The 18,875-nt window shown below is 39.9% G+C and overlaps 2 protein-coding genes and 1 non-coding gene across 4 annotated transcripts; all 3 read right to left on the bottom strand.

The window, feature by feature from the left end:
* Positions 1–127: 127 nt before the first annotated feature.
* On the bottom strand, positions 128–199 carry Trnah-gug (transfer RNA histidin (anticodon GUG)). The gene has a single exon. It is a non-coding gene; the product is annotated as a tRNA-His (tRNA).
* A 399-nt stretch (positions 200–598) lies between these two features.
* Positions 599–4,685, bottom strand: LOC143343238 (inactive CLIP domain-containing serine protease A28). Its single transcript, XM_076767918.1, has 7 exons — positions 4,417–4,685; positions 3,453–4,112; positions 2,306–2,469; positions 1,891–2,050; positions 1,540–1,817; positions 1,227–1,438; positions 599–954 (listed from the first exon to the last, which is right to left on the bottom strand). Exons 1-7 carry the CDS (start codon positions 4,653–4,655, stop codon positions 838–840), a joined length of 1,830 nt encoding a protein of 609 aa, XP_076624033.1. The 5' UTR covers positions 4,656–4,685; the 3' UTR covers positions 599–837.
* A 1,116-nt stretch (positions 4,686–5,801) lies between these two features.
* Nanos (RNA-binding protein nanos) lies at positions 5,802–18,873 on the bottom strand. Of its 2 annotated transcripts, XR_013080081.1 has the most exons (4): positions 12,093–18,873; positions 10,268–10,490; positions 6,857–9,977; positions 5,802–6,826 (listed from the first exon to the last, which is right to left on the bottom strand). XR_013080081.1 is itself a non-coding variant. In XM_076770050.1 (3 exons), exons 1-3 carry the CDS (start codon positions 12,232–12,234, stop codon positions 9,827–9,829), a joined length of 516 nt encoding a protein of 171 aa, XP_076626165.1. In that variant the 5' UTR covers positions 12,235–18,873; the 3' UTR covers positions 5,802–9,826. The 2 variants fall into 2 exon arrangements, 1 of the variants encoding a protein (XP_076626165.1); XM_076770050.1 differs by having other exon boundaries at positions 5,802–9,977.
* Between the last annotated feature and the right edge of the window lie 2 nt (positions 18,874–18,875).

Below are 18,875 nucleotides of genomic sequence, written 5' to 3'. Positions count from 1 at the left end.
GAATACCATGCATATAGCAAAAAAAATATTTCATATGATCGCGCATAACAATAAATATAAATGGAATATGTATTATTATGGGGAAAAAAATAAACTTCCACCGTGACAATGTGATCTTTGTGCACATTGCCGTGACCAGGATTCGAACCTGGGTTACTACGGCCACAACGTAGGGTCCTTACCACTAGACGATCACGGCTACTGGAAGAATTGAACCAAGAGTCCAAGTGTTCATTCACTAGTCGTGTCAGGATCGATACTTGTTACACGCAATTTATTTATCTAATCAATTGCGTATGCAATGACGCAAGACAAACTATTTTTAAAACCTTAGCATGCACGGAATAAAAAACTAAACACGAAATGTGTGCGTTACCGAGTTTCAAAGAGAAAAAAACAAATATCTTTAGATACTATTCTTTAAAATTGCAACAACTAATTCTTGAAAATGATTGCAGGTACATGGAAAAACAAGACATTTTTTGTATTAATAAAAATCTATCCGTTTATTTACTAGCATTTCTAACCATGTTTGTTCTGGTATCAACTAGAAATTATTGTTGATGTATCTTTTCACAGTTTGGTAAACAAACTGTATTCGTGTCGTGAACATTAAAAAATGCCAAGGTGTAGGAAACATAGTTTACAATATTATTAACAAATTTCAAACTATTCGCGCTCATAGTTTTCTAGGAAAAAATTCTACAAATGAACACATTTTTTCACGCTTGCGAATAGAATGTACATTCTTATAATTCGTTACACGACAAATCTAGGGAAAATAATTTATTGTATTTAACTAACCAGAGATCTGACTGGAAAATAGAGAACGTATTTTTACGCTCCGTAAGTTGCTAGTTGCTGACTGATCCACTGTGTATATTGGGCGACGTTTGTATAAACAGCGGGCACGTTTGAAGCACCGCAACCGATCCCCCAAGATACTATGCCAGCCTAAAAGAAAACAATCCATGATAATGCGTGAAAAATTAGTTTACTTCCATGGAAGAACGTCAGAAGTTACTGCAATCGTTTTATACTGGTCCATAAGTGCAATAGATAAATTCGAAGAATTATTTTTGTAAATAAACTTCCTTCCTTTCGTTCTATCGAATAAAGTAATCTTTAGGACTGGGTTAAATTTACCTTGCAAGAACTACAACGATTTCTGTTCCCTAGAATAGTAAATACGGATGCTTAAATTAGTTTACAGCCATCCAAATTACCTGAAAATATTGTCCCGTGGCCGTTGGACAAATCAAAGGACCTCCACCATCCCCGCGGCACGTGTCCCGGTTTATTTCGCCGCCTGCACACATAAACGAGCTGTGCAACTGGAAATATGGGCCCAATTTCGTGGCCCTAAGTCGACTTTGGCAATCCGTCTTGTCGACTATAGGGACCTCCACCTTTCTTAATTCGGTTTGGTACGTACCACCTGCATATTGGATACAAAAATTTCATAGTCGAACGAAGGGCATCCATTATTTGTAAAATAATATATTTATATGAAAGTAATTCTTCTCACGGTGAACTCACCAAACGAGTTCTTGCCCCATCCTGTGCCGATACAATCAGTCCCAGCAGGGAAAATGGATCCTTGTCGAGGAATACAAATGGACCTGGCATTTATGCTTCGATTGACTGGTTTGTCCAGAATAAGCACAGCAATGTCGTGGAACAGACCAGCGCTATAAAACGACGGATGAGTCACCGCAGTCTTCACGTTGGCCTCTTGATAGGGCACTGGCTGACCACTGGGTTGTTTTTCCAAATCAAACTGACCGATACGTGCCACCAGTCTACTGTTTTCGAGCCTGGCAAAAGATTGTCTGCATAATTTCGATAATCTTGAGATTAGATTTTAAGCAAACCCACGATAGAACATACTTAGCGACACAATGCGCCGCTGTAAGGACAGCTTTATCGGTGATCAATGATCCACCGCACTGGAACATGTACTTTCCATCCGACTGCAGCGTCAAGAGAGCAACCATCCACGGGAACTCTGCAAAATAGGTCCTCCCACTGTTCGTAGAGTATGGTTGTGCTGTGGAAATTAAATGAAACGTTGCAAGTTCAGTTTTGATGTTGATTTTTCCGATTAAAATAGGACCAAACGCGATAAGGAAAAAAGTTTCTGCGTTGCGTTAGTGTTGTCTCACCGATATTCGAGTCTAGATCAGGTTGCATTGGTCGGTCGTCGAACTTCACGCGTGTCGCGACCATCTTGAGTGGTGAGGATAGATCGTGGAAATTCACCCGTGCATCGCAATATTTGTTTTCTTTAAAGTTCACTACCAACCTGGTGCGTACGAGTCGTCCTGAAGGCCACATCCGACTTGCGAAAACGAAGCTTCCCCGTTTATTATGTTCTCCCTCGCTCCATCCTGCAATTCGCGACCCCTTTGCGCGCCAATGGCGGTGGTCAGACAACAAACCTCGTCCGCGGAGGAGCACAATGAAAGCCTGGGACAAAGTTCAACATTTAAAACATTCGAATCCTTTAGAAGCATCGCACTGTTAGCAATAATTAACGCTGGGATATCTCTGGGCAATGTCCAATAATCAGAGGTCTCGAAAAGAGTTCTTTCAGTTTTCAAACCAACCACGCATTGTGGATGTCAACGTGCCTTAGAAACGTTCTGAAGGCAGATATTTAGCTTTTTAGAATTTATGGCTGGCTCGAGGACTGAATGGGACTTGGACGAAAGCCATGCACCCTTATGGGCGGTCGCTGATGTCTCGAGGTCGAGTAGGTATCGAGAGCCTTTGAATGTTTAAAGGCGAGCAGTCTGGCGTTGCATTGCCTAAACAATGTGTACAGGGGTGACCCACTCGAGAGTCTTAAATGGAATCATATATTTTTATATTCTCCTGCAGAAGGATATTCTAAAACAGCGGGGCAGTATGGGCCCTTTCGATGCCCGACCAAAAGAAGAAGCGCGCCCATTCGACAAAGCCGCTACATTGATTTACGATTAAAGCGAAAGTTTGCCAGATGCGGAAGAACGTGAACTCCCACACACTCGATGTCGAGAGCCTCGCATCTGGCGAAACAATGCCCAAAAAATGCACGGTTTTCGTCCAACGGTACACCCGCCCAATAAACGCGTCCTTATAGTAACGTCTTTTCTATGATTCTCAGTTCTGCCGTTCCTATTGTCACGAGAAACTCTTCTGCACACCGTTAGAAATGCACAAAGAATATAAAAAATAAATATATATGAGATCTCTAACACATAAACTGCAGTAAAACTGCGGTGGTGGGGTTGATAGGGCAGCTGGTCAGCAATCTGAAGATCGTGGGTTCGAATTCTCGTAGCTCTCACTTTCCTTTTCCTTCGATTATTAGGAAAAGGAAAACGTAGACTGGATAATATAAATGCCAAAAACGTTTCCGGTGGGCCTGTCGATAAAGAGTTAAACGTATTGGGGCCCAGCACACTGACCTGGGGTCAATGGCGCCGGTTTGGCCCCAGCTGATCGAGTTCCCCGTTGGGCACAGCCAGCTCTTCACGCAATAACAGGCCTGGGGGGTGTTGGGCAACACCACCGGAATCCCGTTTCCGTATATAGGGTTTATCCCCTGACAGCAGGCGGTGGGCACAGGGCACGACGGCTGGCTGTAGGTCACCACAGGATTCACGGGGACCACGATTCCGTTATTGCACTGGATCACACCCCCGCAGAGATAACAGATTCGCGGGGGTACGACTGGTGGGGGGTTGGTGATGGTCGGAGACTGGATCACGCTGGACGGCAGACAGCAGACCTGATTGCTGCTGGGACACTGGACGAATTGTATACGGGGATTTATTACCCCTTCCCCCGAGGAACCGATTATTCCCGAAGGATTGCATTGAGATTGCAGCACGCAGACACAGACTTGAGAATTTGGGGACTCTGTGTTCGGGAACACCACTGGACCAAGGGTGGTTGTAGTTGTGGTCGTGGTAGGGGCTTTCGTTGTGGTCGTGGTGGGGGCTTTCGTTGTCGTCGTCGTAGGTGCCTTCGTTGTGGTCGTAGGCGCCTTTGTAGTCGTAGTTGTAGTTGTAGTGGCGTTCACCAAACGACAGCAGACCTCTAAGTCACCTGTACATCTTCGGTATCTGGGACAAAGTTTAGCGAAGGTTATTTAAACTTGTTGCAAACTTCTGTAATAACAAAGGGTTAGTTCTATCCGTCAAACTCGAGTGACCGCCTTTAAAAAAAAACCGTAACCCTAATTGTTGGATGCTCTACAAACCTACAAAGCATCTAAAATAAATATCGACAATACTTGGGGACTGTAATTGTCAAGTGTGCAATTAGAATCGATCCTCCCCTCCAAATGAACTATTTCGTACGCCAGAGTTAAATTCCTAGTTTGTCCGATAAATCATGACCAAACTTGTCCGCATCGGTAGCACTCACCGAATATCGATCGTTCCAACTTTATCCGGGGTGACGGTACCGTTAATGTCACACAGGTAGTGAGGTATGCAAACGCAATCCGCGGTCGGTGGGTTGGTCGGAACGTTCTCTATTCTCTGAATCTTGTGCTTCAACTTGAGCAGGTGAAACAGGAACAGGGGAGCCGATTGAAACGTGCCCTCCAGCCTGTTGTTCGTCGTTCCTCTGGATCGATCCAGCGACACAGTTTCCGAAATCATTAGGACGATCGAGATAACACACGCCGACGCGAGAACTCGCGACATGACTTGTTTTCCGTTCACTGGCTCGTCCCCTATTGAACGACTTTTTAACGCCGCTCGACGTTTTATGCATACACTGGATGCCTTGCGTATTTCCTAACACACCGGGAATTACCAGATTCAGATACGAGGCTAATGGTTGTCTTTGTTGTATGGACCGTTTTTCAATTTTACGGACAATAGCCTCGCGTCACGGTTCGTCCACGGCCCCCGAGATGCGCAACGATTAAGTTAATGACCTTACAATCTTCGATGATGATCTTGCACTCTAATCACCTAAATTAGATGCTAATCTGATCGTCAGAAACTTCACAATTATCGAATTAATATTATTAAGTGGTTGATTGATATGCGAACAACAAGTATTCCCGTGTCTAAAGTCGTCCCCACGTTTGGTCTAATTAAAATTTCAGTATGTTTGTTCGCGTAAAAATCGTCGAAACTTGTGTATTAAAAATTTTGTCGCTAACCGAGCGTGCAAGAGAATACAATGAACGACCTAGTTACCCAGTAAACGGCAGGAAAGGGTTTAGGTATTACTATAAAAATACCTCGGAACAAGCGACGATTCGATTCATACGCGCATGACCCAATAGAATCCACAGACCACGTCCAAAAAATATTTTCGTAAAATTCCTTTTGATAGAACCGATCTCGGAAAAATTTAAATAGGATTTTCTTTTCGCAACGAATTCGAAATTGGTCGCGTAGAGTGCAGTATGCATCGCAAGAAGCTTCTATTGGAAGCAGTTACCGTCACAAAATACAAGGAAAATTGCCACTACTGGTTGCAAAGGTACGAAGTAACTATTTGTGCTCGTCGACGCGTGCAAAGTACAAAACGCGGACAGTTTCCATGAAACCGTCCAGTCACGCAATGTTTAATGACTTACTTATAAAACGTATCTGCTTTGTTTTTTTTTCTATTTTACTCGCAAACTACGTGTGCTATTAATTCGCGACGATTAAACACCTGGATTGTTCTCGCATCGCGTCGAGATGAACGAGTTCGTTTTATTTTTAACCGTTGTCCTGATTATTCGAGACATCAATGGATTGGCCTAATATCGGGGGAGAGTTATAGGTGGTATAAGTAGGTTAAATTGCAATATATTTTTTCAAACATCAATATTCATGATACCAATCATCGGACTATGTACGCTTAAATAATAACACATCAATAATAATAACATAATAATAATATAACATTAATAGTAAGAAAAATTAACGAGGTACAAATATGTATACATATATATATATATATTGTGACGATAGTACGCAAAATTGTACTTAAAGTAACAATACAAAAGTTCCGAGCGTGCGCAGAAGTATTGTTATTATAAAAGATTATCAGGCGAATCGAGTAATGAAAACGAAATAAAAATATACACCGCTGGGCGAGCGTTCGATTCGCATAAATTCAAAATAAACAATCATTCTTATCATCAACATATCAAATTAAAAAATCTCGTTTAACTATTACGCGATTACATAGCATTTCGATGTAATGTAGTGGGAAATTAACATTTGTACAATTCTCGTGGAACAAGCTCGACAAAGTGTTAGGATATATTAACAGTATTGCAAATGAATATGGAATGAAAGTATGGAATGCACAGCGTAATAACCGTCCAAGAATTAGCTACCTCTATAATGTCGGGGATTCTCGTTCCGCCATTACTATGTTATCACTTCCTGCTCTTAATCGTAAACCACGCTGGGCATCGGATTACCATAACGTCATCTCGCCTTTTATTACGAATCATTTCATTCTTCGCGTCAACTGCCCACAGCAGCCACAAGAGTTCTCTTTTCTCAGCTCGATACCCTCTTATAACAACGGTGTTCCGAAAATACGACTTCGATTTAACATGTTTCACGAAATTTTATACGAGGTTAACAGTTTAACTTTATTCTTAGATGACTGGAAACTGTTTGATTTAAATTGAAAATTAGTATTTGTAGATTTTTGGTGAAAAGTCCTGTTAACGTGTTAGTAATTTAAAATTAACCGCGTTATAAGAGGATAGACTGTACTTTCTCTCGACGCAATGCGTGTAAATGAAAAATTACACGCAAACGTCTCGTTTCTATCTTCCATTGTACTCGTAGCTTACAAAACAGTTAACCTAAATGTTGCATTGTGCTCTATCGTGTACACAATACTTTGAAATACCGCAGTTAACAGACCTACGCTAAAATTTGGTTCTTTCTTACTTCCCAGAAATAATAATACTTATTGTCGCTATAAATAATGTCTATCGTTAAGATATAGAAACGTGTCAGACGACTGAGACTGACTTGTAACCCTTTGCGAATGTGGAAATACTAAAATAGTCTCGCGTATACGATAAAAGTATTACTCTAGTTTGCACAAAACAAGTCGTTGGTATAGCAAAGGGCTGAACAAACAAAAAGTATGAACCATTAATTGGTTTCGTTGTCTGAACATTTTGCTTCTTCCATACGGTCAAACAATCTACCATACGATATGCAACTGTCATTCTTATTTGCTACGCATACCCTAACACTTAACTACCAATCATTTCAATAGGAACTTTGGTTATAAAACGCAGTAATATATGGAGCTTGAATCACTAATTCAATAGAAATCTTTATAAATTCCAATTAAAAGTTACAATACAAATTCTGGTTAGGTCGCGGAAGAATTCTTACTCGAGGGACGCACACTGCGCAGAGTGTGAGCAGGTGATGATCTGCGTGCACAGGCAGACCTCGCGGCAAGGGTTAAAATTTTACACTTTTAATACTGTCCGATCAGTGATAAATCTCTGTAGCTTTGCAAACAATTGCGCAACTTCTCAGTCACCGATTGTACAATGGTTTTTAGATGGAGGTGGTGCCAGAGCGAGTGGAAAGTTATTCGTAGTAAAATTCCCTCGGTTCATCAAGTCGGACAGTCGAAAAAGTGTTCTTTTCAAGAGTTGAAAATTTAATCAACTACCGTTAAAGTACTCTTATTTGAGATCCCTTCTCCATTCTAACTTAATCGAACATCTTAAAACTATCCTATTCGTAACCTTACGCGCTAAGTAATATACAATACGATAAATATAACTGAGTATCGAAATTATAAGTAATTTTAAGATATTACTAACAAACCCGAGATTTCGAAAGCAGCGTACAGGAACGCGTTTCAAGAGAAACCACGCTTTGGTTTGCTCACGCTCGTTCAGCGATTATTAAATTCTTTACGGGGAAAAGTTACAAATTGTGCAGCATCGAAATGTATAAAATATATTTATACCGAAGGATCGATTCTAGGTGTGTTTGATAAATATCACTTATTTATTTTTTTGAGAGAGAAATCTTTCGAAAAGGTTAAAAGATATTAACCGTGTGCTTAAAAATGTTAAGAACCACTGATCTAGATTCAGTTTACGCACGTGTTGGGTCCTCTGAACCGTCGAGCAAAAAAAGCCACTGCCTGAAACAGCGATGATCTGGCCATCAGGTTCATCCAAGCATCGCAAACAAAAGAAGGTAAACACACAACGGTTTTCGTATCCCTGTCGGGGACCTTCGATGAACCTCATGGTCAGACACACAGGAACAGAAGGCTTTGCATGCTCGCAGTTCCACGAAAACGACGTGTCGAAGAATCTAGAGATAGAGAGCTGGTTCTCGTATCTTCGTACAAAGAGGCATAGGAATTTATTTAATAACTATTTGCTCGCTTACAAATACATTTTAAAGTCGAGTCGGTTAAAAAATGTAACGAACGAGCGAAGCAAACTAGCGTATCAAAGGTGGGCAAAATTGTACTCTAACAACAATTATCGAATAAAGTTTAAATCCGTTTTATCAGTTGAATTGTTATTTTTATTAAATAACGGATCAAGAACTGCTTGTCCTTTATTCTAGGATTGTATCTGAATAAGAAATGCGTCCACGTCGCGTTAGTCTTAAAACGCGTAAAAGGAACTTCGAGCTCTCATTTTGGAATTAAGTATCTTACAGAGCTCTCCCGTGTTTAGTAAACTACAAACGCAGTCTTTGTATCTATGTGATAAACTTGATTATAAATAACGATGCGTAGAAAAGTCATTCTAATTCTAATCGTCTTATTGTCTCGCGAAAGAGAATATATTTGCACTTAATTAGGCGAATTGCAACGCAACTCTGAATTGCTTTTGCGCCACGAATCATCGAAAAGCGTGAAGATGTCACTCTTGTAGAAGATAAATTGTCGATATGTCTCTTTCCAAACGGCACAATTAATTTGGAAAAAAGTTAAGATCGAAAATATATACTGTTGTTTTGTTATTCATGATTTAATCAACGTTCCGATGCACGGTTTTTGGGTGAAAAGGATTGTCTTGGTTTTGCGTTATCACAGTGCTCCGTTGCTTTTCGTCGAATCCCTGTTCGCGCATTAACATCTAAAATTGTTTAGAAAAATACGATCGAGTAAAGATGTCGCAAATTCGTATACGCTAATGCGGTCGAATTCCGTCGGTGTCAATGCGTGTAAATGTAAACACACGCGATTAAAAAAACAAAACAAAAAAAAAGAATTTAATATCATATGCTATCAATGTTATCAGCTTACGAAATTAATTTCCTTCGTATCGACGAAATATGCGGTCTTATTATTCGTTAAGAAACAAACGAAACAATTTCACCGAAAATAGTATGGCACGGAAGAGTATAAATAGTTTCTACAAACTATGTAAAGATCTTTGGTTAGCCCTCTTTGTATCTTGCCAATTCGCGTTACAAGCTCGGTGATCTATACAATGTGTTCCAAAGATGCGTAACGCAAGACGCTTCTCCGTCGTTCGCGGCAAGTTCAAAAGATAATTTCATCCGTTGCGCGATACGTATCTGACCGATCGATCGATCGATCAACGAACGGTAACTTTTGTCGAACGAATCGTTCTTGGAAATATATTATATATATTGTTTATAATCGCGTTATACTTTCGTTCGTTGCTTACTTTGACGAGTGCGACGGCGCGATTACCTGCCAGCAGATGATATCGGTTCGAAGATGTTGAATTTCGAGGCCCCCCGAACGTCAAAACCCTCGACAAAAACCTTACGTCGCTTATGGCACAACAATAACGTCGCAGGGGACACGTGCAACAGGCGTTGCACCGTGCATTTTACTTGGTGCGTCGTTTGCCCATCGAGTTTCTCAAAAGCTTGAAGGCATTCACCGTCGTTAAGGAGGTTCCATTCTTCAGGCTCTTGGGGCAGTATTTGACGGTGTGGGCCACATCGCCACACGCGCCACAAATTGGACACGTGTACGCTCTAAGGACAAACGAAGAAAAAACGGTGTGAATTACAAGGGACTATCTTCCAACAGTCTTCACGGTTCTTAACGCGTTTCAAGTGAGGCACAAGTTCCAGTAACGCCAAGCCAAATTCCTGACATTTTCTAGAAAATCGACGCCTCGTTTCTTGGGCGATCGAATACTACATTTAAAATTTGTCTACTTGTCTATTCGATATTAATACTATTTTCTACCGCTTTGCATTTGAACGTAAAATCTTTTAATTTTAGAGGGGTAAAATTAAAATGTATTTACAATGTTGCCTACCTTAAGACTGGACATATGATACGGCCATCTGTGTCTTTCAATAAGTGCTGCCGGTAATAATTCTCCTCCTCGCCATTGTTTTTACAGAAAACACATTCTGTGGGCAACGGTTTCTTATTCTTTTTGCGTCGTGGTGTCGTTTCTGGTAGTTTATTGCTGTCCAGATCTGGGCAGTATTCGAAATCGCGGCCATTGTGACGGAACTCTTCCATTACATCCTCAACTACAACAACCATCGAGTAATGTTAACGATTTACCAACTAATTAACCTTTGAATGTTGCGGCAGTCCTTAAAAAACATCCAATGAATTTGTGAGAAAGAATTTTTATCAAAGATACGAAACATCGACGCTTACGATATTGATATTTTTCATCGTAGGTGTCGGAAGAATGTTCAAACGAAAAAATGAAAGGGAAAATGAATACGCGTCGCCTAATTATCGCATCGTATCGTTTATTTTCGTTTAGCCGTTTTGTCGACTAGGGTTTCGCTGAAGTATAAACCGAGAAAACAACGGCCGGCTGTATCGAGTTACAGTTTGTAAACAGTATCATCCTATTTTTAGGATGACGCAAAAACTACCATATAGAGGGGTTCGCGCTTAACCAAAAAGTAAATATCGAATATCGTAAACAGGCTATCGTTTAAAATTTGTCCATACAGTGCAAAAAGATTAATAACATTCGGTAAAGTTAATCTTTGTTTTGCTTTCAGCCAAGTACACCTGTAAGTGACACGATATTCTCGGAATTCACTTAGTCGAGCTCTTCCGCGAATTCATCGACACAGATCGACAATATTTTGTTACGCGAATTTTCACGACCACAATATCGAAACATATTCTTTTTCGTTAATTTCAATACACATTTTGGCGTTGTCTAAAATCTCTAGATTTATTCGTAAACAAATTTTATTCGCGCAGTTAATGAATTTACATGTGAAACATAAACGAAATATAATTTGGCTAACTTTGGTGGATTTTCGTGATTCCGATATTAAGGGTTAACGGACTTTCGTAGATTATTAAACACAATGAATTGATAAATACCGGAAAGTATATTTATTGAACATAGTTGACATACTTCGATTGAAAGCGGTTCTAGGAATTGTCGACAGTGGCTTGTGCCACCGACACGTTTTAGAATACAGAATTCTTCTTATCGATTCGATTGTTTACTAACTGTAGAAGGTACCGCCAATAGGATCGCAACGCGATGACGCACAATGAATTACGACCGGAACACAAGGTTTGAAATCGAAGCAGCCGTCTATCAATATCGATGTAAATTAATTTATCGTAGTCAATTTTGTCCTACGTGTTTCGGTAATTACATCCTCGATTTACGATACGTAATATCCGATAATAGAAAGTTATGAAATAATAGATGTCGTGCCGCACGTTTGAACGAACAAAAAACAAAGGAAAATCTATGTGTCATAATGTATTTCTACGGAAACAAATGATCGTCGATGACAGGTCGAAGCAAGTAACGTATTCCGTTATCCAACAAAATAAAATGCAATGTAACGCAAAGAATTTGTCAAGTCATAAACCAAAAATGTGTAAAACGTAACAGTCCATGATTTCTTACAATTATTATATTATATTATATGGCAAACTTAATTTTGTAATTGACCATACAAAGACGTCCGCGTAATTACGACGCACAACGATTATGTTACGTTACCTAGCATGACACTGGGCGCGGAAACGTAGTGAATAAAAGAATCTTAAATTCCTGGTACGTCCACGAAGGAAAATTATCCCAACGGAAATTCTATTTCGTATTTGAAACGATAAAAGATACGATCGTAACAACTTACCATTTTGTTGAGGTTCAGTCGTAGTTTCGATCGATAGATCGGTGAACAATCTTTTCATTTCTTCCTCTAAGCTGGTGTTGAACGGGTAAAAGACGTTCGACACCTGTGGCATCGGGAGTTGTTGCACGATCCAGACATACATAGCGCGACTGTGTCAATAACTATGATTTTCGTAATGTGTTTGTGAAAAGAGACGTCGATCACAATGGCACGCACGAGTCAAAGTGAAAAGACGCCGATGTAAACGACAGACATACAACGAAAAAGGACTTAAGGGGACGTTCCGATCCGAATTGTACAAGCTTCGAAATCCAACTGAATTCGACTGCCGGCCGAGATCGACGTCATCGCGTCAAGGGGCCAGTAGTGGGGATGAAGCTTCTCCTTGGGTCCCGGAACCGTAAACGCGCGAATACGACAAAGAGCGGCTAATTTGAATTAACTTTTCCCAAATTAATAAAATTAAGTATCAGGATGCTTAACTAAATCGTTCGTAAATCGTACAGAGATCTTTCTGGGATCATTTTACAGGTCCAACAATTTATTTTAACATCCCTACGATGAATGAAAGGAGCCACAATGATATTCACTAATCTTCATCTTTATTGTTACTGTGTAAATATGTAGGCACTGAACAAATAATGTTTCATAATTTGTTTACAAACATTTACATTTACTGATCTCCTTTTTGTTCAATCATTGAATTCTCTGCGAGCAGCTTGACGACGTTGGTCAAGTCCGCTTTTATTCCATCTGCTCGAACCATTTGTTTTTTTTTTTTTTTTTCGTTAACGTTCTTACACGTAAATACCGTTATCGTCTTTCAGCATTGTATGCACTCGACTCAATTTCTAATTACGATCTCAATATTTTATCAATATATATATATAATATATATATATATATTTATATATATATATTCGCTCATTTTGTTGTATGTATACTTTAATCTCTATCCGCTAATATATTGTTCTTCTAGTCTAAAAATTACCACGATTATTAAAGATAATATATACTTCTGGAAAATTATAATTAAAATAATTGTAAATATAATAATATGTCAAACATATATGTCCTGTGTCCATGTGTAGTATGAGTGTGAAAGAGATGACAGAATGAAAAAGAAAAATGGGGCTCTCGTTGGGGTGGAGGAGCGTGTGCGCGTGTGTGTACGTGTGTGTATGTGTGTTTGTGGAGGGGAGGATCGGGGAAGGGTGGGCGGGGATCGCGAAGAAAAGGAAGAACTAGATAATAAACACAAATTCTAAACTTTGGCTAATTAGAAACAATATTGTTCCGCGACGTGTCGAGAACGCGACGTTGTTTCGAACGATCGGAGACAGACACCGTCGCGTTCTCCGACGATTTTTCGAAAGTGCAGATTGACGTACCGTAATGGCCGAAACGAAACGAAACGAAACGAAACCGGTACAAAAGAAGTCTTGCACGACAGAGACGAACGATGGGCCGTGAGAGATAGAGAGATTGATAGAGAGAGAAAGAGAGGAAGTCTCGTGTACGAAAAGGATACAACGTGAACGCGCGTAAGTATTTTTTTTTTTTTTTATCGTGGCGTTTTGCGTAGTGGCGAATAGACGAAAAATCCGATTCCCTTTACGACGGAAAGACAGAAAGGACGAGAACACAGATTAGAGGTGACAGGAATGAAGGGGTGGGTTCGAACTGTTTCTCTTTTTTTATTATTTTTTTCTCTTGTATCGTCTAACCGTTTCAGCCTTTTCTTCGTGTCTCAGGTATAAAACTAAACGGGCGATAAAGCCTTCGTGTAAAACTATACTCCATATACTTTGTTCTCTCTCTATTGTGCTCAAGTGTAACAACTTCTTTGCTATACATGCGCGTTATTATTACTTTTTTTTTTTTTTAATTTTTATTACAATTGTTTTTTTTTTTATTTTTTTATTCCCCACTTCTCTTCGTCTTCTTTTGTATACGTATACATACACACAGAGGATAGTTCCCGTGTATTGGAAAATTGACAGAGGACTCGATTGCGTTTTTGTTATACATGAGACACTGGGCAACGGCGCTGTTTGCTGCTGCTGCTGCTGCTGCTCCCCTCGACAACGAAATTTTCTTTTAACGCTCGTTAATTCAACCCACGATTATTATTTTTTTTTTTTTTTCTTTTTTAAATTACGCACGTATCGTCGATGAGAATTATTTCTCATGCTTTTCATCTCCCGTTTCATTTTTTTTCTTCTGCATTAATTTAATATGATTTTCGTATATGTCGATGTCGCGGTGGTCCGTTTTGGAATAGCTATATATAATTATTATAAATATATTTATACGTGTATAATGTGTCTCTGCGTGCGCGTACGTGCACGCACACGCGCGTACACGTATACAATAGGTCCATGCGTGTTGTTTTTTTATTATTTTCATTTTGTTTCTTTCGTACGAGCGCGTGTAATGCAACGTATGTATGCACGCGTGTGTGTGTGTACGTGTATGTGTACGCGTCTGTATGTATATGTGTTTCTCGTGTACGTGTGCCACAGTGTATACTAGGAATGTACATAGTGTACGTAGATATAATTAGGTTGTGTATAAAACGATGATACATACTAATAATTAATTATTCGTTTATATCAAACGACACATAATTATGATATCGATTTTTTTTTTCATTTAGTCTCATGGTACGATGCGCACGGCGGCCCGGGCATCGTTCGCCAATAATAGGCTATATAGTCTTGTCCTGTCTTCTCGTACAACGTCGATGTACTTCCGGCGATCTTGCCTCGGCTGCAAGATCGCGCAGCGTGAGATTACGATTATTACAAGAACCTCCCATAATGAATGGCCATCAGTCTTTGAGTAGTACGGGTCTCGCGTGCACGCGCGCGCGCGTCGTCTTTCCGTTTATCTTAAAAAAAAGGAAAATAAAGAAAAAGCAAGAAAGAAAACGATAAAAACGTCTCGTTTAAATCGTCCACGGGCAATCGTCGACTCTCTTGGCCGCTCAAGGTCACCCCCCTCTTCGCGGATGGGCAGAATTTTCTAATTAGAACTCGCGAAGAACTCGAACAACAAATATGAAATCTTGTTACTCAAAAATTTTGCCCGTTACACGAGACAGGAAACCTTGAACGGTCTGGATGATTAGCCCTTGGTAGTTCGAAGCCATCTCCAGTTCGAGGACGGGCAGAATTTTTATCGAGCGTCGAATAAAAATGAAAAAAACTCGTTTCGTTTTCGTTTCGTTATTTGAAATGTTTTTATTCGTGCGAGAATTCTGCTCGTCTTGGGGACTAAACGGTGGGGGGTTTGGGGGTGGCCTTGAACGGCCAACATATTTCGCCTGCACGCGATTTCGGCGGGAGAGGGTCGACGAGCGGCCGTGTAATTTGTACTCTCGCGAGGAACGGTCGCGTTTAAAAATGATCCCGTGGTCTCTGGATAAAAGAGAGAGAGAGGCATCGTAAAAGGGAAGGAAAAAGACTACCGTTTGGTTCGCTTGGTGTCCGTGTGGACGGCGGCAAAGTAGGAATCATTCCAAGGATCAATGGCCGATATAAAAATTATATATATATACATATATATATAAGTAAAAAAAAACAGAAAAACGAAAAAACGAAAACGATACATGTATATACGTATGTGTATAAATGGTCTAGAGAAATTAAAAATCGAGTTCTTTCCTTTCTTTGTTCGGTGGCTCGACGTTGATCCTCAAAAACATGACCATCCATTCTGGATAATCCGCGTTGATTATTAATATTAAATATTAATACTTCTAGTCGTATACTCTTGCTAGAGTAAAAGTGGTCTTGTGGCGTCCCGATTACTGAGTTTCACCGAGACGTGCATAGGCAATACAGAGTGCTTGCAGCGCATGTATTCTTGCGTTCTTGATATGCGATATAGTACTATAACCTAACAAAACTTGTCCTTACATTTCTCATTTGGTATGTCTTAGTCTTATTTTACATAAAAAAGGTGAATAATAATAATAATAATAATTAATAATAATAATAATAATAATAATAATAATAATGATAATGAACGAGAGAGAGAAAGAAACTACTAGTCATTTAATGTACAAGGGTTCGAAATGAGAGACACAATGAAATTCGACGATAGTTAAATTAATGAGCGAAACAAAATGAACAGATCTATCCTCGATGGTACTTCAACAGTTCACGAATTAAAACATCGAACCGGTGCAAAAAAGTTCTACCGTATAAAATGATACTTGTACGCGGTAAAATGGTCGGGGTCCAGAGCACTCGTAAAGTAATCAAAAGCCCTCGATCGTTTTACGCATCGACTCGAGTCCGACGGTAAAAATAAATGATACGTTCACTAAAAACCGGAGAAAAAAAAAATATATATATATATATATGTATAATATAAAACGAACGAAAAAAATAACGTAAAATAGCTTTCTCGCGTTCCGGAAAATACTACTCTGTTCCTCGTCGCACTATTCCTCCTGGCTCGCGGAGCGATCTATCATTTAAACATCATCTTTATCAATTAGTAGTCAGTCGATTTTTAGAATTTTTCTCTAGAGAAAAAGGGATATATATATCTATATATATATCTATATATGTATAATGTTCTCACGTTCCCCATGCATTCCACCCGTTCTATATAAACCTACACTTTCTGTATGTACACACTTCACAGTACCGCTTTGTTTTTGTTTTGTTTGTTGGTTTTTTTTTTTTTGTTTTCGTTTCCATCTCTCCTCGTTATGTCCAAGTAATTATCCAACGGAACACACTGCCCGTGTTTCTTCTCCTTCGTTTTCCACGGCTCTTACAGTTATTACACACGGATTCTCCTCGGATTACTTTACAAGTACCCTCCACGTCGCGTGAGTCCTCCCAAAACGCAACTAAAGTCTTATTATCGTCGAAAAATATCATATATCGAGAATACATCTACTATACTATTTAGTTCTTACATAGTGTTTTCATTTTTTTTTTTCTTCTCTCCCTTTTGCTTTGCTCGGCTTCGTTACCACCATCAGCGATCAGGAATACTCGTTTCGTTTTCCAGTCAAATAAATTTGTCTCCCGCGCGGAGAAGTACGGTTTTAAACAACGGTCTCGGGTTTTTTCGCGTTTTCGCGTCCAGCCGTTCGCGCGGACCACGAAAACAACGCCTCGCCCCGCCCCGCCCCTCGACACATACGGAAGTAAACTTAGAAAAGGGAAATCGCGAGATGGCGCGCGCACCAACCGAAAGGCATATCGTCGATCGATTTATCTATTCTCGACGTCTCCTCGTCTCGTTTTTCTCGTTCTACTTTCTTTTCGCCTTTAACGAGCGAAAGATCCGAAACGTTATTGCACGGTCACTATAAAAATCCAGACGTACCTATTCCCTCCCTCCCTCCCTCTACCCTCTCCTTCACCTGTCGTTCCTCCGTTTTAAAAAGAGCGCGCGCTCGCGCACTACGCGACAAAATAATATAAAGATTAATTTTTAGGACTCGCTACTGCACCGATATTTACAATGGACGTTTAATACGCGTGTGTATCTTATGTTTCTTCGAGATAAATCAATTTTCGTCGTCGATCCGGCAATCGTCGCTTAAATAAAAGCTACTTAAAAATCTCTACAGTATATAACACACACACATATATATATATATATTTATATATATAAAATTAAAGAAAAAGCTCGCGCGCGTGATACTTAAACGTCACCTCTACTAAAATGTACCTCTCCTATATGTGCGATAAATTCTACTCCATATACCATTCTAACAAAAAAACAAATAGGGACGAAGCGATAGATAGGGACCAACGTTGGACAATAATAGATTAATCGAACATTAGTCGAATTGGAACTCGATTAACACTCTGACTGCTATCGAAATTGCATTCTTGCGATTCTTAAATCCTTTCTTAGTGGAATAAAATTATGAATTTCGGTCAAAAGAAACAAAATGTAAAATGCTCAAAATAAACCCTGATATCTGTAAAGTTTTCGATAATATTATTGTCATTAGGAACGCTATAAAATAAAACTGACGTGGCAGTCGACGCGTTAAACAGTTTCTCTGATATCGCATTAAATAATCATAATTCTAAATTTGTTCCGTCGACTTCTATCGAACCGTTTTCCCTGTTAATGGCAAATAAATGTTATTATTCCAGTTAAATAATAAATCAGCTCGTTTTTGATTGATCAAATAAACGGTTTGGTCGGCTGACTAAAGACTTTAGATCACCTCGACGATTGATCGACAAAAATAACTCGAAATCGAATTTCGATTCGAGTAATCGCCCAACGCTCTCTAGAGACTGTGCGAGGAAAAAAGAAAATAGAACTCGTACCGTTATTCGAGGTTGCAGACGGTGTGTCGGAAGCGATCGCCGAGGATTTCTCGATCCTCGCGATCGTGATACGGTCGGAAAGAAATTACGCCGGCGAACGCGTACCCTTACGGAACTCTAACGGTTAGTTAAGGCTTCCTCGAGTTCGCAGAAGCGTACTACGTTCGCTGAGAATCGGCGACGATCGCTGCACGAGAAACGATTCTATTCGTTCGAAGGATCTCCGTGGTGGCTGGGACTCTCTACACTCCGACGGACCTACGGGGGCTGCGGGTGAATAATATTGTCGCTCTTTAGGTGCTACCATACAGACACATGCGGCAGAAAATAGTCTAGGCATTCTTTTCGCGATACACCCTTCACGCGCATCGTTATTCAAAAGGAACTTCGATTGAACTTTGTTACACACGTTTCGTTTCCCTTTATTTTCGTTTCTGACCCCTGACCCCTGACCCCTGCCCCC

Source organism: Colletes latitarsis, chromosome 7, assembly GCF_051014445.1.
Source record: "Colletes latitarsis isolate SP2378_abdomen chromosome 7, iyColLati1, whole genome shotgun sequence".
In the NCBI taxonomy this organism is placed as follows: Eukaryota; Metazoa; Arthropoda; class Insecta; order Hymenoptera; family Colletidae; genus Colletes; species Colletes latitarsis.
Note: the sequence above shows the minus strand (reverse complement) of the source record. Positions and strands in the feature narration are given on the sequence as shown.

Bases quoted from the DNA above. Each gene is read 5' to 3' on its own strand.
- LOC143343238 (XM_076767918.1), bottom strand. From the start codon at position 4,655: ATGATTTCGGAAACTGTGTCGCTGGATCGATCCAGAGGAACGACGAAC. The intron at 4,113-4,416 runs GTGAGTGCTACC...ACTTTGTCCCAG, and splicing joins GTTGGAACGATCGATATTCG to ATACCGAAGATGTACAGGTG. The intron at 955-1,226 runs GTAATTTGGATG...GTTTTCTTTTAG, and splicing joins CCACGGGACAATATTTTCAG to GCTGGCATAGTATCTTGGGG.
- Nanos (XM_076770050.1), bottom strand. From the start codon at position 12,234: ATGTATGTCTGGATCGTGCAACAACTCCCGATGCCACAGGTGTCGAAC. The intron at 10,491-12,092 runs GTAAGTTGTTAC...TGGTTGTTGTAG, and splicing joins GACTGAACCTCAACAAAATG to TTGAGGATGTAATGGAAGAG. The intron at 9,978-10,267 runs GTAGGCAACATT...GTTTGTCCTTAG, and splicing joins ATCATATGTCCAGTCTTAAG to AGCGTACACGTGTCCAATTT.